The following is a 17,431-nucleotide window of genomic DNA, read 5'->3' as shown; positions in this document are numbered from 1 at the left end:
TTCACAGTCTCATGGGCACAGGAAGGACATTTTATCCGTCTTAACAGTTTTATACCTTCTAAGCAGTTCAGCTTGTTGGATTATGTTCATTTTGTCGTTCTGATTACATATGTATGAGTTCTTTTTTAAACGACATAGACGCAGGAAAACGTTGAGATGAGTTTAGCTTGTTCTTTTTCTTTTTATAATCTTGTTGCCCTTTTAGAAATTCTTGTCATTTTAGCTTTTTATTTCTTCCATTTTAGTTATTGTGCCTATTATTTTAAAGCCTTTTTTATTTTTTTTTTATTGCAAGCGATAAGTCATTCTGAAAAGGACTTCGGTGTGTAAATAAAATAAAAACAAGATGAAATGTTCATTCAGCTATAATTTTCCGATAGCCTCAGGGAAAAGGGCCACATGTGGCTCCACAGCTGCAGGTTGCAGACCTCTGATCTGGAAGATTACTTCAAAACTTGGGGGGATGCTTACCTCTCTGTGGTCTCTCCTTCTTCCTACCTTACCAGAAAAAAAAGGAAATGTTCCGTCTTTTTAAATTGAAAGTGGTGTAAAAGATTGAAGCGTGACTTGGCTTGTTGTATGTTAAGATGTAATGGTTTTAATTCGCCTCGAACCTAATCGAGCATATGCTTCCATAATTCACATTTGAGCTCATATAATCGTGTCCGGTCCTCCAACATTTACGCTTTTCCAAACAAACACAATCGTAAATCCTTCAAGGTGACTTTTATTATCTGACTGTGGAGTATTTTTTCAGCTAAATGCTAAACATTCTGGGTTTTTTTTTTTTCATGATAAAAGATTGGAATCCAGCTGCTATTTAGTTTATATGAATAACACACACACACACACAAAGAGAAGCAGGGCTACAGCTGTGATTACTTTGTAAGACATAAAAACATTTCCAAAAAATAGATAAACAACATAACATCAGTTAGGCCGGAATAGTTCAAATTAAAAAAACAAACTTTAAACTTGTAGAAGCTTTGCTATGGTGTGGTGTCCGTGGGATAGTGCAGATAAGGATGTTATAATGACAATTATCAGACTTGCGCTGCGCTAACTAACAATATTACAGGGCGATAAACGCTTGCCAGGGAACTCCGTTGCCTTCAGAATAGAAACACTTGTGCAAAGGGCATGGCCGCGTCATCCCGGAAAGCTTTCCGTGTACAGGAACCTATCAGTCAGCCTGAAATGTATCCCAGAATGTTTCATCATGACCGACTCCAGCCGGCCTTATCACACCTCAGGCCTCTTTGCTTTGGGTGCATCAAACAGCTCGCACATGAATCACTCTGCTTGATACTTTCTCACTGATCAGCAGAGCAGAATTTCTACCACTGAACCTTGAAGTACTCTCTCTAGCATCAGCTTCTACCTGCTCTGGAAAAAAAAAAAAAAAAAAAACCTTTCTTCATCCACTTATAGTTCAGGGAGACAAGTTGAAGGTATTTGAAGTGAAACGACGACTGCTTGAGGGGAGTCCCTGGAGAGAGGCTGCTGTCTTAATATTCCCAGAGAAAACCCAGCCCTGTGACGTCACTGCGTTTGTTTGTCGAGTCATCCCTATACGGCCGGGGAAAGACGACCTCCCACAGCGTACACCCACCAACAGAGCGGCCTGCGAAGGCAAGATGGCGTGTAACTCAACCTGATTCAAGTCCAGCCGGTGAAAACTGGTCCTAACCACCTGTTTGGTCAAAGAGAATTTGTAAGAAGTATCCAATACTTAAACGTCTGTTGAACTCTACTTTTAATTTGGATTATCTTGTGCTTACAACAATGTCATATTGGAAAAGTTGAAACTTTGCAACAACTATTAAAGGCAAAAGTTGCCCATGTAGAAATACAGTATTTGCAAATGTTACATTAAGATGTTATTCACCTATTGGACTTACCGTTTTGTAGCAGTCATCTAGAAAATATCTCATCCGTAATGCATTTATGAGCAAATTGTGTGTTACATCTACTGTATATCTTTGTTGGGTTCATTGCTTTATTTATTTCAGAGGAAGACTTTTAACTACTCTGATATAAATTTGGTGAAGTGACTTCATGCACACGCACTTTCAGCTGTTACAACATCCAACCAGCAGAGGGGGCACAAGCACCGCGTGACTTGTTGCATCACTGCAACTGCAAAGGACACTAGAAACTGCAAAAGCAAGGTCACGGTCTATTTCTTAAAAAAAAAAAAAACCATCTTAATCCAAAAATATAAAATTGACAAGATTCAGCCTATGAATTTACCAAAAAATAAAAAGCTTTAAAATTGGATGAAGGCGTCATCAAGGTAATTGTACTCAGGGCTTTTGTTCTTTTAAGAATAGGCTTGGATTCTGCATGACTTTGCCTCCAAGGGACCAAAAATAATGTGACATTCTTCTTCTTGATTATTGGCTTCACCTTCCTCTAACAAACAATGGTGACTATTTTCAATGAAGTTATTTCAAGCCACCTATTCAGCTGTCAGGGAGAATACATCGAGCTATTATTATAGTGTGACTGAGTTCTGAAGTGAAAAATCTGTCGACTTTAGTCCAGTAAGTTACGGCTTGAATCCCAGAAACTTCACCTGAGGATGAACAACGTGGTCTGATCGCACTTTCTGATTGCTTTCATGTACGACAGTGATTGTGACAACAAAAAATTAAAAAAAAGAAATCTGGCACCTCATTAAAAACAAATAGAACACAGTTTGAACAGATTATTTTTTCTTTATTTATAGAGAGAAACACAGTTTGTCATTAAGACTTACATTTTGTTTGAGCCCACAGACCCAAATAGTCTATTTTTGTATATTTTGGTCTATAAAAGCAACGCTTTCCAGTCAGTGAGAATTACAATACTGCAGATCATCACCCCCACCCCCCCCCCCACCCCACCCCCCCGACCCCACACACCCACACCCACACACAACTAGTTTTGTTTCCCTTTTCACATTGCAGATACAATGGGGTTTGTTGTTTTTTTCAAACAGGAGATCTACACTTACTTGGAAAAAGTGACCACTGCATTTCTCCACATTAGAAAACAACCAAATTTGTGATTTAAAATGTTCCGTGTGACTTAACCTGAGTATTACACCGTGTACTGTTTATGTACAGTCATGTTCAAATGTGTTGTGGCATCCGTACACCAGTAACTTTGTATGGTGGCACAAACTGCCAGGCGTCAAAGAGTCCGCGACACTCTGACGGCTACGCGACGTGAGCGCGTCGAAAAATCACGTTGGTCTTGATCAAAGTGAAAAGAAATATCTCTGAACCTAAATTTGTAATGACAATCTCAGCCTTAACATTTCCAAAAATGGCGCCAGTCCAAAGCGGCCCGGCCTCAGAAGCCAAAAATAATCAAATTACAATTGGTGAATTAAACAGTAGGAAAAGAAATCACAATTCAACACACCTCTTCTTTGTCCTTGTGGAGGGTTAGTCATAAAATCAACTGCCAAACAATCCAGTAAATCCCACTTTAAAACAAAAAAAAAGAACAGAAAAGAAAAGAAAATTCTGTGAGTTGAGAGGATGACAAACAAGAACACGAATCAGAGTAAAAAGCTGAATATAGGTGAATGTATGAATCCTCCCCTGTGGATCCTGATCCACGTTTGACCGGGCTCAGGTTTTAGTCCCACAACTAGAGATCAACCAGGACTCGTCCTCGATTCGTGTCCCGTTTGTCTGAATCCTCGCAGCCTACAGGGCGTGGGAATCCTCCGGCCTCGGGAACACCCCAAGTCATTGCATGACAACCCGTGTGCTGAATCACAAGAAATCATTGTCGACAAAGCCAACCAACAATAACTTTGGCATGTTTTATTAGGCAAAAATAGATCCAAAATACTGAGATTCCCATGAAAAGAGCATAAAGCAGACGTGTCAGTTGAGAGGAAATAGATGCACTTTACCAAGGTGCACAGGTTACAACACAGAAATCATCTGAAGGATTAGAACAACTTAACTAACCGGTACATTTACAGATGCTTCTATGCGTGTGTGTATATATATATACACACACACACACACACACACGTGTGACTATGTACAGAGAGGACATGATGCTTACTGCTGTACACAGGGTATCTGTGCACGTCTAGGTAGCACGTAATTGTCCCTGTTAATTAACTACTGTACCCAGTAAGAATTAGTACATACCAATGGGCTACTCCCAGTGACACACAGTGTCACAAACATTATGGCATTGATTTTTTCTTTTTTAAACCCCACCCCCCCTTTATTTAAATAAAACTATGTTCATATTATACATTTCATATTTAGTTACATTCAAGGTATAGATACAATTTGTATCAACAAGCAAAAGTCAATTCTAGACATTTGTGGCTTAGTCGTTTGCGGCACTGAGAGAGGGAAGGAGGAGGGGACTTTAAACAACCGTTCTGGCTCGTAGTTTAATCTTCTCTGGCACATTGGAACTTCTTTTGTCATGATAGTGAGGGCTTATGTCTGTCCTGGAAGTAGTGCATTGCCCAGTGAAAGCGGCTCTATTCTAAATCCTGAAAACAAAGCAAAAACATTTTGAAATCTATTAGCAGGGACGAAGGGTTGCAAACAAATCAGGGCGTTTACTTCCACGTATATTCTATATTTGCAATTACATTTTTAACTGATGTTCTTCAAATAAAACCGTCTGGGAATATGTTCACCAGGCTGGGAGCTTGAAAAGCGAAGAAACGACGTAAAAGCTAACAAGGTGACCATCGTTCTCTACATTTTGTGTGGTACAATTATTGTTGTCACAATGAAATATTCAAATATTTGAGGTATTTTTTATGGCGTATAAACTAATATCAATTTTTGTTGTAACAAAGGTAAAATATTTTTAAAAATTAACTTTTTGTTTTATTCAAATTGTTTTTAGATGCACCTCAAAGAGTTCATCGATAATCCAACAACATTAATCCCAGTCTGAATGAATTCATTTGACAGTAAATCACAGCTCAGGATTGATGGACCCAAAAAAATGTATTTTGCTCTTCAGTTGTCTAAATATACAGTATATATAAATAAAAGTAAATCAATTCCAAATCATTGCAAATAACTAGTTTCATCTGGGTGTGTATGAGTTCTTAAGATCTTTATGTTAAAATCTTTATGTAATCTTTATGTATTAAAGGGCAACGGACTATTCCAGGATTCATATTTAGGAGTATTACAATCAGGAAACATATATTTTGAAGCCCAAACCAGACTGATCTCAATTTGGTTATATAATCTGTGATTATCTTCTTCTTCTTTTTTGTTTTTAATCAGTGAAAACAAACAGCACCTCAGTTTTTGCTGCACCGACGGTGCTTTTTGAAATCTGTCGCAATTCATCCACCTCAAGGGGAAAAAAAAAAAAAAAAGGACGGCGCGCAAACTTTTAGCCAAATGCCAGAAACAACCTTGACAGCAGCCTTGCAATCTGATTGTTTCACATGAAGAAACATTTAGGCAGTTTGTTTCACCTTCTCATGAACAGACGGCCAGCCGAAAGTGGTCTCGTCTTTTTTCATGAAAAAACAAAGTCAGCAAAGCCCAAAGCTCATTTGGGCGGAACACATTCAACAAGTTTTTTTTTTTTTTTTTTTTGTTGTTTTTTTTTTCTTTATGTCTGTTCATATACCACGGTTGTACCTAAACGTTATAAAGAAATATCTATTTTCAAAGCACCACCATTGAGACAAAGTCAGGCTGGCATACCATTAAAGAGTAATACCACTCAGTCTAGAAATCCTCAAACGTTTTTCTTTGCAACCATAAACTTCTTTTTTTTCTTCACTAAAAGACGAAATAAATACAGGTTTGTGATCAGAGCATAGCCTGATGCTTTTCTATTACAAATGGGAACTTTAGGACTTTGAATTGAGCTCAACACCCCCCCCTTTTTTTTAAATATCTTATAATATAATCACATGCTTTAACACTAAAGCGGCCTTCAATTAATTCCTTGTTTTTCGACTCAGTTAGGATATCTTCAAAAACCGGATTGGAAAAAAACTAACCAAAAAACAAACTCGAAGGCCAAAACAAAAGTCTTCAAACATGTAATGCTCAGTCATGCAATTTAATTGCAGGCCTTTTGTGTAAACCATTCCCACAGTCTGTAAATAAGTGGCATTTCCCTTCAAATGCACTCGAATCATTTGCGCCCTGACGGTTTTAACGTGGTGCAGCCCGGGTGTCACGGTGGCGCTTCATCCTGAGGCTGGGAGTCCATCGTCAACAGAAACAGTGTTTCTGAGGTTCTGCTCTCTTTGAATCATTAGTTTCACAAATATTAGAATTTTATAGACTCATTCGAGATCGAGAACGATCAGATAAAAAAAAAAAAAAAAAAAAAAAAGGGGGGGGGGGGGGGGGGGGGGGGGGGGGCAGGAAAGTATCACCTAATATACGGACCGACTACTTAACGTGACCTTAATCTGGGCCCAGGCAGCGCCACGTAAAAAACCGACACTCCCAACTCGCGCTTCCACATCTCAAGGTGCATAAAAGAGAATATACACTTAAAAAGTACAAAGTTTTGCAATGCCACCTTCCATGTTTCAACTGTACATCATCAACTTAAAGGTACTACATGTTACATGTAGGATTCTCACAAAAAATATAATACTAGATCAGAGTACACTCGTGCCAGTAAACCACTGGGGTTTTTTTTTTTTGTTTTGTTTTGTTTTTTTTTGGGCAGGAAGAAGAGAAAGTAAGATTAGAAAACTGAAAGCATCCTGAGAGCGATGTGCTGCAAGGCACAGCTTGAACCCTTCCATTGACCCGCGGAGACAGGCTGCATGTGTGTGACATCCATCTCCCCTTCAGCAGTTTGTCCTCCCAATAAAAGCCACACAGGAAACTTCCACTCCAACATGCTTTCTCGCTTTTGCTTGAACTTTAAAATTGTTTTTTTTTCTTTTTTTCTATTGAATATTATTTTCACTAGTTATTGAAACCTAATACTCTACAAGATATCACAATATTTAATCCACTACCAGGCCGAGCATGTTGATGCCAGATTCTTATAGTCGTCTGGCCGACGTGACCAGGAATTCATTGGGCAAACATTTAACGGCGACGCTCGAACACGAGCTCCGGCTCTAATGGGAACATTTCTACCACTCGTCCTAAGGAAAGTCACGTCACGTCCTGGAGAAACGCATTCTCAAAAAGTTTCACCACATTTACATGCACGGGAGAAAAGGTCTGGTGAGAAGTCGGGTTTAAGGCATGAGATCGGATGAGTCGTTTGGATGCACTGCAATGTTGTTTGTTCCTCGAAAAGCGCAGCGAGCAGAGGTGCCACTCCGCTCTTTCCGCAGTTTGAATCACTTGCCATAGTTTGAGTGTGTCTAATAGGGTGAAAGGAAAGTTTGAGCGTGAATGGGGACTCTATGGGGACAATATGGCAGCGTGTTTACCGTGTTCAGTCCAACTAATCAACTAGTTCCTCTAGATGGAACCGCGCTGCCACAGTGACGGCACCTTCCCTGTCTTCGGTTTATGTCAAACACTTGATGACCAAAACGGATAAAAAAGGAAACTCGTCCCTGGGTCAGGAGTCGGGTTATTGACAAAAGCTGGTATTCATTAGCCCGCTGAAGTGTATGAAACTCAATTAACCTGCGCCCGGACACCAAACGGCTTCGCTGACTACTTCGAGGGAGTCCATTAGAGCTACGAAGCAAAGATACTTGGGAGTACTACCACTGGAAAAGGATTAGCACGACAGATCTGACGAATATAAATAGGATCGTTCTGGATGTAGTCTCCAGTAAAATCAGATAGGTAACTATACAACATATCAAAATCATCCCAATACTGGTATTACTTTGTACTATAATGCAAATGATCTTTTGGAAAAAAAGAATGGTAAAGTTATGTGTACTGACACTATATAAATTCGGTCTTTTTTGGCATCATTTAGCAGCTTATAAATGACTTTGAAATAATGGCTTTTGTGTGATTATATGTACATAAATATGTGCACGCGTATACAAGTCGTATCTCTTCTGGCTTGTGGTGTGCACTGTCAAATCCTACCAAAATAGTAGCTTTTGTTAAGCGAGGCTGAGAAAATATATCTCTTTAGACACTGAGATAGTGCTTTACATTTGAAAGTAGGAGGCTTCAATGACAAAAGACGTCCACTGAAAACCAATCTGACAATGACTAAAGCGTGAGGTCATTCAGATATAAGGCCTTAAAATGTCGTAGTTCATGCTGCGAGGTATGTACCTACCTCCCATCTTCCCGCTTCTAAAATAAATGCACGCACACACACACACACACACACACACACACACACACACACACACACACACACACACACACACACACACACACACACACACACACACACACACACACACACACACACACACACACACACACACACACAAAAAATAAAAATAAAAATAAATCACAAGTATATTTACAGCAGGGCCAGACCTAAGCAAGATTATTTATAGTTCCACTGCACCAGGAGCACTTCAGATGCCTTTCATAACACATTCACAGGGCCTGAACAAGAGCCTCGGGAAAAGCTACATGGCGTTGGAGTTCTCGTGTCGGCTCTCGTAAGAGACGCACGTCTTCCATGATTTGGACCAATTTGTCCTCGTGTGGACTGAGTTGCTATGTTACTGGTTCTAGATTGTTGATTATGTTAAACGACTGAAAAATAGATCAATGAGCACTATAATCTTGTGAACTAAATGAAAATAAAACTAAACTCGGGAGTCGGATACGTTTCACATCGTCACGGATACTTTTGAATTCATTAAGGGAATATTTGACTGATAACTTTGATCATAATGACATTAAGTGTCAATAAAAAAATAAATAGTAGAACTGGGGAAAGTATTTTCAATCGTTTTAAAACCTATTTCACATGTATATATTTACAGAACAATTCGCATCAATCAAAACAGCAGAATTATTCCTAAATAACCTAAAAGTCTTTCTACAGAACCGTCAGGTTAAAATGAACCGTCACGTTGATGATTGGCTGCTGCGTCGCTCCTGCTCAGGCACTGGCAATGTATTACAAGTCAGATTCTAATGGAGGCGTCACACCGGCTCCACCACACTCCAAATAAAACTTCAATGTTGATTACTTCTACATCAGCACAGTGATGTAAAATCTGATCATCAGATTTCCCAACACAAACATTTGTAAATTAATATCTCCTGAGGGCAGATGTTGCTCTGCAGCAACTTTGTTTTTTTTAACCGGGTGCCTTTCTTTGCGTTCAAAACCAATATTCCCGTACCCGCTCTTTTCTGGGGATTTAAACTCGAGCAACAGCTTAGTGGCCTGACCTCAGCTTTGTAACAATGACAGCAGCAAGTTGTTGTGGGTCTGTTAAATGAGGGTTCTTCTCCATCACCGAGTGGACTATGTAAGCAGGAAATATGTTACAAAGGTTTCTATAGGTTTGGTACTGGTGGTCTGGGATGACGTACCGCTCCTGGTGTTCAGCTGCGGACGGGGTCTCCCATGGCGAGCTCCAGATTTGTTCCATTTTGTCCGGCATACTGCGCACCATCACCCGCTCGCAACACGGCATCAGGCTGTTACTCAGTGGATACGAATGATAGCCGTAAGACTCGTTACCACAGGGCAGAGGGTCCCAGCTCGCGTGCTGCTCTCGGCACAGTGGCGGTCGCCTCTGTCTCATCGGGTTGCTGTCGTATAGCCTGGAGTCCGATATGCTGTCCATGCGAGTCATACCGAGGGACCGCGTGGGCTGGGAGGACAGAGGCGGGAGGACATTCTGAGCGAGGGGATAGTCTCCAGGACAGCTGGACCTGGCTCCCACCGCAATGTGCTGGATGTGTGGCGCCAGATGAGCTCCAGGCTGCTTGCGGGGGCCTTGCTTGGGCTCCTCCGGTCCGTAACTCTGTACCCTGGTGAGCGCCTCATGGCGAAACCCATGGGAGAACGCTTGCATCCTGGCCTGCGCAGGAGACTGCTGCTGCCCCTTCATGCTCTCCTCTAAGCTACTGTCCACCGAGCTGGGGTACAGCTCCCCGTAGGAGGAGAACGAGTCACTGTTTGAATGGCTGAGGCAGGATTCAGGGCAGTGGCTGGGATTTCTCTGATACACATGCTCGTGCTCCATGCTACAGAAACTGTCGACATTATGCATGCTGCTCATGCTCATAGTTGAAAAATCACTGTGCAGTGAATAATAGCCATGGTCGCTTACCGAGTCATACTTTGGGAACTGTTCGCTGTATGTCACAGAGGCGCCATGACTGTTAGTAACTAAAATAGGAGGGTACTGTACACTGGACATGTGCTCCAGGGAGCTGTGGGCAAACTGCAAAGAACCTGGCACTGGGCTGCTGGCTGATCGTGTGTTCAAGGCCCCAGCTGCGTGGCTCTTGGCAGGCTGCATGGTGGGCACGCTGAGAGCGGACACAAGGGAAGGCACTGAATTTGTCTCAGACTTCCGAACAACGGACAGGGCCTCCAGAGGTTCACAGGCCACTGAGCGAATGCTGGGGTCGGACTGACGTTTGGGTGCCACACGTTTGACCTCGGAGTTGCTGTCCCCCTTTACAGTTGCCGGACCAGTCCCGCATTTTACTAAAGCCCCCTCGCTCATCGTTTTCACCGCAGACAATTTGGCAAAGGCCCGTAGTTCGTCAGCCACGGACCTCAGTGGCTGGTTGACACGCTCCGGGTGATAGTACTTGCACTTATGTCCATATGTGCACTTTTTCCCTTGTTTAAAGAGAAAGTAGATCAAGTCAACAAAACAACACATTCAACCTATTATGACAGAAGTGCAACAGTTTTTTTGTTGTTTTTTTTCAGATATTGTTGTGCAAAAGGAACTCACCATAGGGGCATGGTTGTTTTTTGTGCTCTGGGACAACAGGCCGCCTACGAAGAAAGTTTTCTAAGCTTGGCCCGTGTCTTCCCAACGGATCATCAGGTGGCATAAACCTAGTAAAACAAATGAATGAATTGTTTAATGCAAATAGCTGGCACAAAGAGCCGCTTTCACAAGCTTAATCGTCACTGGTCTCACTAGTTCTCCAATGACCAGTAACAAAATTATTATATTATTAATGAGGGGAGAAGTAAACAATCCTAATTTACACAGTTATATTTGATTATTCTTTATTTGTCAAATCTTTGGCATCACAAAAGAACAAAAGTCTTCTAGATACTAGATGTCATCATATCTTGTGATGCCTGAAACCTATAAAATTATTTCACTGTTCAGCTGCCATGAAAATGCAGTGCGAGTTTCTTACTTGTCATTGACAAATGAATACATTAGGAGACGCTCCTCTATGAACTTCTTCCACTCTGGCTTTTCATTTTGCAAGTCCCTGTAGTTGTCATTTGACACAATAATTCCATCAGAATCATAAGCCAGCTTCACTATGAAGCGATCATCATAGCACACCACTCTCCGGCCTTGGACTCTTCGAGATGGGGTGAAAACCAGGATCTTCTCTTTCTCCAGTTTGCGTAATATTTCTTGATCTGAAGGACAAAAGACGACATTAACTTACGATGCTGATCAAAACTTTCATCAGGATCACATTTAAAACCAGAGAACCCCGGTGTTCTGAAGACATAAGCGATGTAAACACACAACACAAGCGTTAGTACCTGTGATGAGGGAATCAGGTCTCGACTGCTCTTTTCTCCAGGCTGGCACAAATACAGTGATGTCTTTGTGTCCTTTCTCCAGAAACCATTCAACTGCAAGCTGGATACCGCGGCAAGAGAATACCTCTTTGTTTCCGTGGCTGGAAAACACATATCAGAACAAGGTGAACTTAAATTTCAAGGAAGTGACAGCCACTTGAGCTAAATGCTTCGTAAGACGTGCCGAAACCTAAAAATTTCCAGGTGCATAAGTCTCTTACCTCATCGCCACATTAGAGCCGTCGATGACAATGGGTCTCAGGTTATCATAGCAATCCACAGATTCTTCTTCGACTGAGGCTTCTGGACTAACAGTCTCTTTCACACAGGGGGAGCGAGATATTGGCGTGGCTGTACTGCTGCAGGACTGACTTTCGGGCTCTGCTTTGTTGCCGAGTCGCACTAACTCGGCGAGGACGTCGTTGATAAGCGCCGTCGCCCCCAGCTTGTTGAGCACGGTCTCCACCTGCTCTCCTGAATAGCCCAACTTCAGAGCGAACTCCATCTTCGTCTGATACTCTCGCTCCCTGGCGGGCTTGGTCCCGTGTGCCGCGGCGGTCTCATCCTCGCGGAACTCCTGCGCGGTGCTACCCTGGGAGAAGCTGGGCCGGTCCAGGCACGGAGAGCGACAGAGCTGCCGGTGGGGTTTTGTGACAGCCAGGGGCTCCCTCTTCTTACAGCCACTATTCACCTGAACCCTCTGGTGCTGCAGTTCTTCCGATTCGCTCTCGGAGCTGCTTCCATCCTCGGACTCGTCAGTGGCATGCTGGGCCTCGCTTGAGTCAATGTTCTCATCCCTGCATGGGCGTTTTTCCATTTTGAGCTTCTGCACCATGGACCATGCTGTCATCACGTTTGTCTTGACACTTCAGATTTCCGCCCCATGCTTCCTCACCTCCACCACAAACAGGGAATCATACTCCGAGTTCAAACTTCAGCACTACAGGCTTTTTGTGTAGGGCCAAAGTGACGCGTCCTCGCTTCTGTGAGCAGGCTAAAATATAATTATGTGATCCTGTAAAAGATTTAAAAAAAAAACACAAGCATTAACCTTTCAGCAATATGTTGAAAATTTCACTTCTTATTTTAATATTATTGGCTTCAAAAGCAGCTGAAACTGTAATAAGACAGAAGAGTCTCAAACAATCATAGCAGCTATGATCAAGTACTTGTAATCAGACTTCAACTCTCTCTCACATCTAAACTCTGCACTTGTGGTAAACCAGTAAGTTCACCATTTCTGCAAAACACTGCTTTCTGGGGCGAGTGACCAAAACAATTCAGGGAAATAGAAACCGTCAGTCACACCACCTGGTGCATTTTTGTATTTGTGGTTCTCAAAATTGTAAAAACTGAATGAAGTCTAGTGATTTATTTGGTTTGCTTTCATTGGGACACTTGTTGGTTGCATGCAAGATGAGCTCACAATCTGTCAGCATGTGAATATAACAACACGTTCACAATCAGCGAGAAATGTGAGCACTATGAGGACCAATACAGATGTTAAAAGACAATGAAACCTCAAACACGTTCGCTTTCTTACTGGTTTTAAAGTGAAACAATCTTCCGGCACAAAATGTGCTCAAGTGCTGCAGAACAACCCTCGTCACAAAGAGCGCAAAAGCAACATCCGAGCCAGACACACACACACATACACATACATACACACACGCACGGGGTGAGTACACGAGTCTAACATAAGCTGAGACAAAGTGTGGGCTGAAGAGTGTATCCCTGCGCCTCCAGCCCTCTGACAGACAATCTGGATTGGACAGAAATCCATAGGGAAAGAAGCTGTTTTATGGTGAAGTCGTGCACGGCTTCAGGGGAGCCTGCGGGAGAAACAATGCAGCACTCTCAAAACGCTCCAAATGTCCACCGTGTGGACACAGATAATCTAAATAATGCTCATATCAGCTGCATTAATGAACAGACACGCTACACTTTGAGCCAGTCTTGCAGAGAGTAGGATACAGCCTGCTTGGAGAGGCACAGCCCATGATGTGCGTTGCCTAGCAACACAGCCTTGTCATCAGCTAACTCCTTTTTACCAGTCACGACTAACACAAACACAGCTCATCATCTCTCCTCATGCAGCCCGTAAATGCAGAACACTTACAGCCGCGCTACAACTCCACACCGAAACTCCTCAGGTAGCAGCTTTAGCTTTTGGTAAATACGTTTTTTTGTTGAAACATCTGTCATTACTGACCTTTGAGCATGAAAGAAGCCAATCTGGAATTTACTGTGCAAGGATATTTACATTGCAAGTGTTGATCAGATCATTTGTTGACTTTTAGTATCAACTCATAACAACGCAGCGCCACTGGAAACACTGTTGAGGGTCGATGGGTATTTTAAGGTTCAGCTTGCGGCGGATCGACGACACGTTCGATGTCACTGTTCTGCGTAGGCTCACAGCATCAGCGATCCAAACTCGGAAGAGAACACCAACTATGATTTGTGTACTTCCCACAGTTGAAACGTGGAGGGATGTCCAGGCACGGCTGTGCTGCTTTCAAGATTACCGACGGCCACAGTACAAAGGCTCCCACAACCCGCTGCCATTTAAGACATTTTATGACCACATCAATGCACGTTTAAAAGGAGCACAGTTCTTTCAATCCTCTCCCTTCCACCTCCAGATTCACAGGCTTCGTCTCAGCAAGGCCTCTGGACCATCTCGGCACACGCACAGGCTCGTGTAGATCCGTTTCATAGCAACAAGTGAAGCAGGCCCGTGAAACCATCCCTCATATTGCTGCTGACCCTAAAGTAATATCCAGCATGGAGCAGGAATACACTGCAACATGGTCAGTTATTGTTACATCTATCACTCCAGTAGTTAGATTTCTTTAAATCAAACCAGAAATATCACAAAGAACCAAGTAGATAACAATTTCTAACTGTTGCTCTGGTTTGTGCAATATAAAAAATTTTGGGAGGTTTGTTATACCTCTTTATTTCACTGTTTTGCTTCCCAAGCACCAAGTGTGAAAACACAATCAGCACTAACAGTGTCGGTGCTCTACATAAAGACAGCTCTGACGTACTTCAGCACCACTTTGAGGAAACTCAAATCATTTGTAAGCGGAGGAGAGATCACAGGATGCTCTACAACAGTGGCTCAATACGCGAGTTCTGAACCACTGAGACACAAAACAAAATAAAAAAATGCATCAACATTTTTGGAAACAAATCAGGAAATTGCATCACGAAAAAGGCAAAGAAGAAGAAGCAAACATAATGATCGTATCTCTGTCTTGACATTGATCAGATGATGGCACTCTGCTCCCATCAGCTGACTCATTAGACCAGTGATACCACTGATACATCAACAGGAAGACCCAACACTGGCTAATGTTCATCTCGATATGTTTTAATATGTTTTTGGAGGATTTGTTCACTTTCATCTCACACAAAAAGACACTGACATCTTTCTCTTAAGTTTGACATGACCTTGTAACAGTGTGTAAGTGAACATTTTACCACTAAAATGCCACTTTAACTTTTTACCATATTGATGTTTGTTTTGTTTTTTTTGCCGATCACAACATGATCAAAATTATTTCCCCTAATACACTGACTTCAAATAAATTTTCAACAACTTTCTGTTGGCAGTCCATGATCATTCACATTAATTTAAGTATCACTCATGCAGGAAGTAAGATATCACTTTCACATCTTTACTCTTTTTTTGAGAATATCCCACAGACATGCAGATAATTCATAGATGCTCCTTTCCTTTTTTACTTCGACAAACAATGTAGTTTACAATTAAAACAAAACTATAACAGAAAATACAGCTGTATCTACTCTGTTAGATGAGACTTTCTCATTGTTTTGTGCCATTAGAACTGCATTACAATGTCACTACAGACTCTTAACCATCTAAATGTTTGAAGTGTTTCAACTGTCACAAAGTTTCCCAAATCATGTATGTTGATAGACTGAGAACACATATGAAAGTAGAAGGATTTTAAAGTTGTCCACGATTAAAAATACTCATTTGGCAGGAAGATACTGACATCAGGCAAAATGTGCACTTTGCTTTTATTATGTTTTGTCACATTGACAACCTGCAAACTATTCTAACCTTGAATTAAAACACTGATCGGCCTGAGATGTTATATTAACTTTCTTTGCCCTGTGATGTAGCATCTATTCACCCAACAAGACGACAAGTCAATACAATTTAAAAAAAACAAAACTGATGTATTTAGCTCCAGAATCATAAATTAAAGGGATGAAATGGAGGAAGACCGAACAACATGACAGCACAGGACATCTCGTACTTACAGTGCACTTTATCCACTGCCGTTATAAACATGTCCAGTGAGCACGACGTCTCCTTTAAGTGTGATTTTTTTTTTTTTAATGAAAGATGAACGTTGTGGCAGAATTAGGCCCCGAGCTGCGCTTAGCATCGGCTAGCAGGCTAGACTAACGTTACTCAGCCAGCATAACAGTCAACATTCCAGCTCCACTAACTAACCAACCGCCTTCTGTTCGCCTTTCTAATGCCTACAGGGCCGCTGGGTGATATTCACTACGAGCTCGGCATCAAGCACCGAGCCTGTCAGCCCGCCCCGGGCTCTTCCCGGTTAACGGTACTCGGGCTCGGAGAACTCTGAGGCTAACTCTGGATGCTAACGCTGTTAGCCTCCGCTGCTGAGCGTGCGCCAACATCTCACCCCCGGAATACTACATTAACTTGAGATAAAGTTATTAATGGTCTCAGACGTAGCCGAGATAGGAGTAGCGCCTCACGATCGTCCCCGTACTGTGCACGTACGTGGCTGCCATCAGTGAGTTGAAGCAGTGCTGCTCTCACCTTGTTGCTGTCATCCTCCTCCCTGGTGCTCTTCTCTTTGGCTGCCATTGGCGCTGTCGCAGTTTGCTCCGGGTTGCCAGATAACTGGCAGGAAAAAAGTAACCTCGCACACAAACTTCACATCTGCCTGTCTCTAACACGTTTCCCAAGTATTTCCTGTAGGTAGATAAATATTAATATATTGGCTCCTTACGTGGATTTTCTACAACCACGTATGCTTTGCTCAGGACAAACCATTTAGACTGTTTTGACTAAAAGGCTTGACATCTATGTCATACATCTTATCTATAAAGCTTTGAATGGTCTCGGGCCTAAATACCTCTTAGATTTACTGGTAGAATATGAAACATCCAGACCCCTGAGATCCTCAGGAAGAGGTTTACTAAGTGTATAAGAGTCAGGAGAAACAAAGTGAAGCAGCTTTTTACATTCCTCCCCCATGAAACAAAACTTCCTGCTGACAAGCACTTCTTTTATATCAGGCCTTAAAACACTCTTACTTGCTCAGGCTTTCCGATAAACAATAAATTTGACTTATTTCATACCTTTATCTTAATAAAGTTATTACATATTTATTATGCCTTTCTTAATCGCTCTGTTTGAATGTATGTCCTTTTTGTAAAACACTGTGAATTGTCTTGTGTCTGAACGGTGCTAAATACATTAATTTCCTAAAACAACAATTGTGTGCCCAAACTGTGATAGAGTTAGTTTTCAACTTTTTGCAGTCATTTCTAACTAAATCTGTTCTTGTCGCACCTAAAAACCTATGCATCCACCAGGAGAACATGCAAACAAACAAGAGAGTTTTGGTGCAGTAGCAAAACCAATTGTAAACATGTATAAACCCCTATAAAAATCATAATTTTGCATCTTCTTTGCTGCTTTATCCAATTTCAGATTGTGGGACTCTAGAGCCAA

The 17,431-nt window shown here is 41.9% G+C and overlaps 1 protein-coding gene across 1 annotated transcript; it reads right to left on the bottom strand.

The window, feature by feature from the left end:
• Nucleotides 1-6,696: 6,696 nt before the first annotated feature.
• zc3h12b (zinc finger CCCH-type containing 12B) lies at nucleotides 6,697-16,589 on the bottom strand. The gene is made up of 6 exons (XM_080482597.1): nucleotides 16,511-16,589; nucleotides 11,898-12,691; nucleotides 11,638-11,777; nucleotides 11,274-11,508; nucleotides 10,853-10,959; nucleotides 6,697-10,734 (listed from the first exon to the last, which is right to left on the bottom strand). The coding sequence occupies exons 2-6, from the start codon at nucleotides 12,524-12,526 to the stop codon at nucleotides 9,311-9,313; spliced, it is 2,535 nt and encodes an 844-aa protein (XP_080338723.1). The 5' UTR covers nucleotides 12,527-12,691; nucleotides 16,511-16,589; the 3' UTR covers nucleotides 6,697-9,310.
• Nucleotides 16,590-17,431: the final 842 nt, after the last annotated feature.

Source organism: Lipophrys pholis (genome assembly GCF_963383615.2).
Source record: "Lipophrys pholis genome assembly, chromosome: 16".
Lineage (NCBI taxonomy): Eukaryota > Metazoa > Chordata > Actinopteri > Blenniiformes > Blenniidae > Lipophrys > Lipophrys pholis.
Note: the sequence above shows the minus strand (reverse complement) of the source record. Positions and strands in the feature narration are given on the sequence as shown.

What these genes read in the sequence shown, in the direction of transcription:
- zc3h12b (XM_080482597.1), bottom strand. Translation starts at nt 12,526, where the DNA reads ATGACAGCATGGTCCATGGTGCAGAAGCTCAAAATGGAAAAACGCCCA. An exon ending in GGCTCTAATGTGGCGATGAG is followed by an intron (nt 11,778 to 11,897) that starts GTAAGAGACTTA and finishes TGTGTTTTCCAG; the next exon opens with CCACGGAAACAAAGAGGTAT. An exon ending in TATTCATTTGTCAATGACAA is followed by an intron (nt 10,960 to 11,273) that starts GTAAGAAACTCG and finishes TTGTTTTACTAG; the next exon opens with GTTTATGCCACCTGATGATC.